This window comes from Myotis davidii, unplaced genomic scaffold (genome assembly GCF_000327345.1).
Source record: "Myotis davidii unplaced genomic scaffold, ASM32734v1 scaffold27, whole genome shotgun sequence".
Lineage (NCBI taxonomy): Eukaryota > Metazoa > Chordata > Mammalia > Chiroptera > Vespertilionidae > Myotis > Myotis davidii.
Window position 1 is genome coordinate 2,307,399 of NW_006297821.1, and position 4,842 is coordinate 2,312,240.

The following is a 4,842-nucleotide window of genomic DNA, read 5'->3' on the forward strand; positions in this document are numbered from 1 at the left end:
GACTGTTCTAGGGCGAGTGGAAAAAATGGACACATATGTAATACCCTTTGTAATAAAAAATAAAATTAAAAAAAAGAAAAGAAAAGAAAAAGTCCTAGATTTTTCACACAAAAAAAAATAAAAATAAAAAAAATAAAAAAATAAAAAACCCCATAGTGTATTAAGAACCTTCAACTTTCAGAACAACTCCAGGCCCAAAAGTAACTAAAAAAATAAACAACACTCGTGGCAATAATCAACTCTGATCACTCAGCAGCAAGTGAGCCCAGCTGAGAAGCACAAAAGGCTCTAAGATTTACGTTCAAAGTGCTTTGATCCATCTGTTTGATGCATGCAATCACCAGAGCCCTGCCTCTTTAGCAATACCTAAGAAAGGCCAGATCCAGTACATATACCAAGGGTGCCCTGAGGGGGACATACATACCATTATTTTGACATTTTTATCAGTAAACCTTCTAACTTCAAAAGTTGGAAGAAAACATGTCATGAGAAAAAGCCTCAAGACATTAGATTTGGCAACGGGTCACTCCTTGTGACCTTTACACTCCTCAGCTGCCCTCCTGAGCCACTTTGTCACTCTCCCTGGTAAACCAGATTCACCTTTTTCACCCAGTCCCCTAACTCCCCTCTCCTCTGGCAACAATCAGTCTCTTCTCTGTATCTATGAGTCTGTTTCTATTTTGTTTATATTGTGCTTTAGACTTCACATATAAATGAGATCGTAAATGTTTGTCTCTCGCTGTCTGACTTATTTCACTTAGCATTGTACCCTCTAGATCAGTGGTTCTCAACCTTAATGCCGCGACCCGTTAATACTGTTCCTCATGTTGTAGGGACCCCCAATTTCATTGTTACAAATTGAACATAATTAAAGCATAGTGATTAATCACAAAAACAATATGTAATTATATATGTGTTTTCCGATGGTCTTAGACGACCCCTGTGAAGGGGTGGTGCGACCCACAAAGGGGTCGCCACCCACAGGTTGAGAACCGCTGGTCTAAGACAATTGTTGAGCAAGTTGGTGCACAGCATAGTAATGTCCTCTAGAGGGTGATGTTGTCTAACTCTGCAAGCCACCCTCCAGCATCTAAACAAGGCCCAGCCAAGGTATGACTGCGTTATGTGTCTTTGAATTTTTTCCCCCTTTCTTCTCTTCCCTTAAGTTTTTGAGTAAAGTTTCTTTGGAATAATCAACCTGTTTTAGCTGAACTATAAAGTTTAAAGGGTAATTTTTCATCAATTCTCAGTCTGAAAACAAAGAGGATTGTTATATCTACGACGACCAGGCATAGCATTGGAAGTGATAGTGAAGATTCCAGAGAAAAAGAAAAACACAGAAAGGAGAGCTCAGACTCCTTCTGATATTTCCTAGAAAGCTAGGACATGAACACTAAAAACCTCAGCTATAAAAAACCCCATAGTGTGGGGGATAGGGGAGGCTAGGGGACTGTCTAAATACCTAAGAAAGGCCAGATCCAGTACATATACCAAGGGTGCCCTGAGGGGGACATACATACCATTATTTTGACATTTTTATCAGTAAACCTTCTAACTTCAAAAGTTGGAAGAAAACATGTCATGAGAAAAAGCCTCAAGACATTAGATTTGGCAACATTTCTTGGACATGACCCAAAAGTACAGACAACAAAGGAAAAAATGGGTAAGTTGGACTTCATCAAAATACCAAAGGACACTATCAACAGAGTAAAATGGCAACCCACAGAGTTGGAGAAAATATTTAGAAATTATATATCTGATAAGGAATTCATCTATAAAATATATAAAGAATTTCTACAACTCAACAACCAAAAGAAAAAACCGCCCTGGCTAGGTGGCTCAGTTGGTTGGAGCATTGTCCTGTACACCAAAAGGTTACGGGTTCAATTCCAGGTAAAGGCACATACCTAGGTTTTGGGTTCCATCCCTGATCAAGGTGTACATGGGAGGCAGCCGATCAATGCTTCTCTCTCACATCAATGTTTCTCTCTCTCTCCCTTCTTCTCTCTAAAATCAGTAAAAACATATCCCCAGGTAAGAATTTTTAAAGAAAATAAAACACCTAATTTTAAAATGGACAGAGGACTTGAATAAACATTTCTCCAAAGAAGAGATACAAATAGCCAATAAGCACATGAAAAGATGCTCACCATTAGTAGTCATTACAGAAGTGCAAATAAAACCACAACGGGATAGCACTCTAAAGCCATTAGGATGTCTATTATAAAATAAAATACAATTTTAAAGAAAACAAAAACTGCTGGTGAGAATGCAGAGAAATTGGAACACTTGTACTTTGTTGGTGGAAATGTAAAATGATGTAGCCACTGTGGAAAACAATATGGTGTTTCCTCAAAAAAAATTAAATATAGAATTATCATATATCCAGCATTTCTACTTCTTTATATATACCCAAAATAAGTGAAAGCAGGCACTTAAACAGACATTTATATACCTATGCTCTTAGCAGCATTATTCACAATGGTATGGAGTTTTTATAATGAAAAAGCATCAATGCAGTTTATTTCAATGCTTCTGATTTATAAGAAAAACTTCTCCATGCTTCAGCAGAAGTCAATTCATCAATATTTAATTTGGAAAGCATAAGCAAGAAAGACCCAACATTTTACTGGGACTACACAATCTAGCACAGTACTAGGCACCATACTAGAACAAAAACACAAAATTGAAGTATGAATGGCAACATTCTTAAACTCCAAGCAATCAATTAAACCTTCCAAACTGTATTCAAAAAGTTGTGTAGTATGTGCACTTTTCTGGGGAGAGGACCCACAATTCCAATCAACTTCTAAAGGGGCCACACAGCGCAGAGTGGAATTCTAATCTCCTTCCCTATATTTTTAGTAATGAAAGCTGTAGGTGGACCTCAGGAAGGTCCCTCCTGTGCATCTAATAGCCAATTTTCATGGAGAGTAAAAAGGAAAACAAATAAAAGTAACTTGCAAGGACGGGGCGGGGGAAAATTCCAAAGTGCTATTTGCCTTGTAAGTTTAGTAACATGCTCTGGTTTAGAAAGGAGAAATAGGAGCTAAGCTGGAAGCAAGGAGACTCCTGTGGGATTTTTCAAACCCTTAAAAGACTAAACTTAAATATGAACAAAGCAAATAGCAAAAAATTTTAAATGCAATTTAACTCAAGTCCAATTTTCAATTTCTGCATATTAACAACTTATTTTTATTTTTGAATATCACAAACTTCAATCAGAATATTTTAAAAAAATATTCTACATCCATTTAACAAATCTGACAAAGGACGAGTATCCAGTTTACTTGCATTAGACTGAGAAGCTTTAACTGAACAGCCAATTAACAAATATTTATGATCATTAAGTACGGGTAACAATGAAAAAGTCAGTGCATTAATCTGAAGGCATCCTATCACTATGCAATGTTCATTAACACTACTAGTAATTCCCCTAGAGCATAGGCAAAATGTAGTGGAGGAATTTCTCTCAAAAGCAAATTTAAGGGATTAAATGTTGTCATCATCATCATCATCATCATCATCATCACTGAGGATAAAGCTGCTGCCTGTGGACAGGGCCCCTTCTTCCTGAACATGCCCCAAACCACCCACTGTCCCGTTCTCATCAGAATTATCGAACAACTTCTCACAGGAATCCTCTGCAAACAACTTCTCGTTGGCATCACCATCTTCGAACATGTTTTCATCTATACCTTCTTCATCCTCCTTTGCATCTACTTCGTCTTCATTTTCATCTGAATATTCAAACATCTTTTCATCTGCATCATCTCCTTCCTCCTTTTCATCAGCATCTTCAAGACCCTTTTCATCTGCAGCTTCTTCGTCCTCTTTTTCATCAGACTCCTCATCAAAAACTTTTTCATATGTATCTCCTTCTCCTTCCATTTCATCTGATTCTTCGTAAAAGTCTGTCTCAGAGCCTTCCTCATCAAACACTTTTTCAGAGTTGTCATCTTCAAATTCTGATTTTTCAGAGTCATTTTCTTCTAACTCTTTTTTGAGCACATTTTCATTAAACTCCTTGTCAGTGCCATTCTCATCAAACTCTTTGGGGGGGCCATTTTCTTCTAATACTTTTTCAGGGCCATCTTCAAACAGCTTTTCAGAGCAGTCTTCTTCAGATTCTCTTTCCAACTCATTTTCTTCAAACTCCTTTTGGGGGCCATTCTCTTCTTCAGACTCCTTGTTGGGGCCATCTTCTTTAGACTCCTTTTCAAAGCCATTCTCTTCAAAATCATTTTGCAGTCGCTTTTTGGATTCTCTTCCAGGGCCATTCACTTTAGCCCCTTTTTGAGGACTAACCACTTCCAACTCTTTTTGGGGACTACCTTCTCCAGACTCTTTTTCAAGGCAGTCTCTATGATCTCTTTGGGGGCAGCCTTCCTCATACCTTCTTTCAGATTCTTTTTGGGGATAGCATTCTTCAGCCTCTCGTTTGAGGTCACTTTCTTTAGCATCTTCTTCAAATTCTCCCCCATCCTTGGTTTTTTCAAACTTTTCATCTATAGGCTCTTCAAATTCCATTTGAATTGCAGCTTCTTGAGCCTTCATTTTAGATGAGCTGGGGTGCTCTGAAAAATGTCTTCCTCTAGAAGGCCCTGCCCTTTCTGAAGCACAGATGGAATTTGAACAGCCAAGACCTTTATTGGCCTCAGGAGCATTGAGGAAAGCCTCCCATCCTTTCAACCTTTCCTCCCTTTCTCTTTCGGTCTCCTCCACCTGGTAATCTGTAGTTCCATCCCACACTTGGGCAGTGATTTGACGGCCACCAAACCACCGTCCATTAAGGGTCTGAATACAATAATTGGCTTCCTCTGGATCCCTGAAGGACACAGC

At 38.5% G+C, this 4,842-nt stretch overlaps 1 protein-coding gene across 1 annotated transcript in view; it reads right to left on the reverse strand.

Annotated features, from left to right (window-relative positions):
* Positions 1-2,597: 2,597 nt before the first annotated feature.
* Positions 2,598-4,842, reverse strand: part of LOC102775186 (HIV Tat-specific factor 1 homolog) — a 7,954-nt gene continuing 5,709 nt past the window's right edge. The window contains exon 3 of the mRNA XM_015570430.1: positions 2,598-4,828. Coding sequence (XP_015425916.1) covers positions 3,493-4,828 — 1,336 coding nt within the window. The 3' untranslated portion in view covers positions 2,598-3,492. The remainder of the gene's footprint in view (positions 4,829-4,842) is intronic.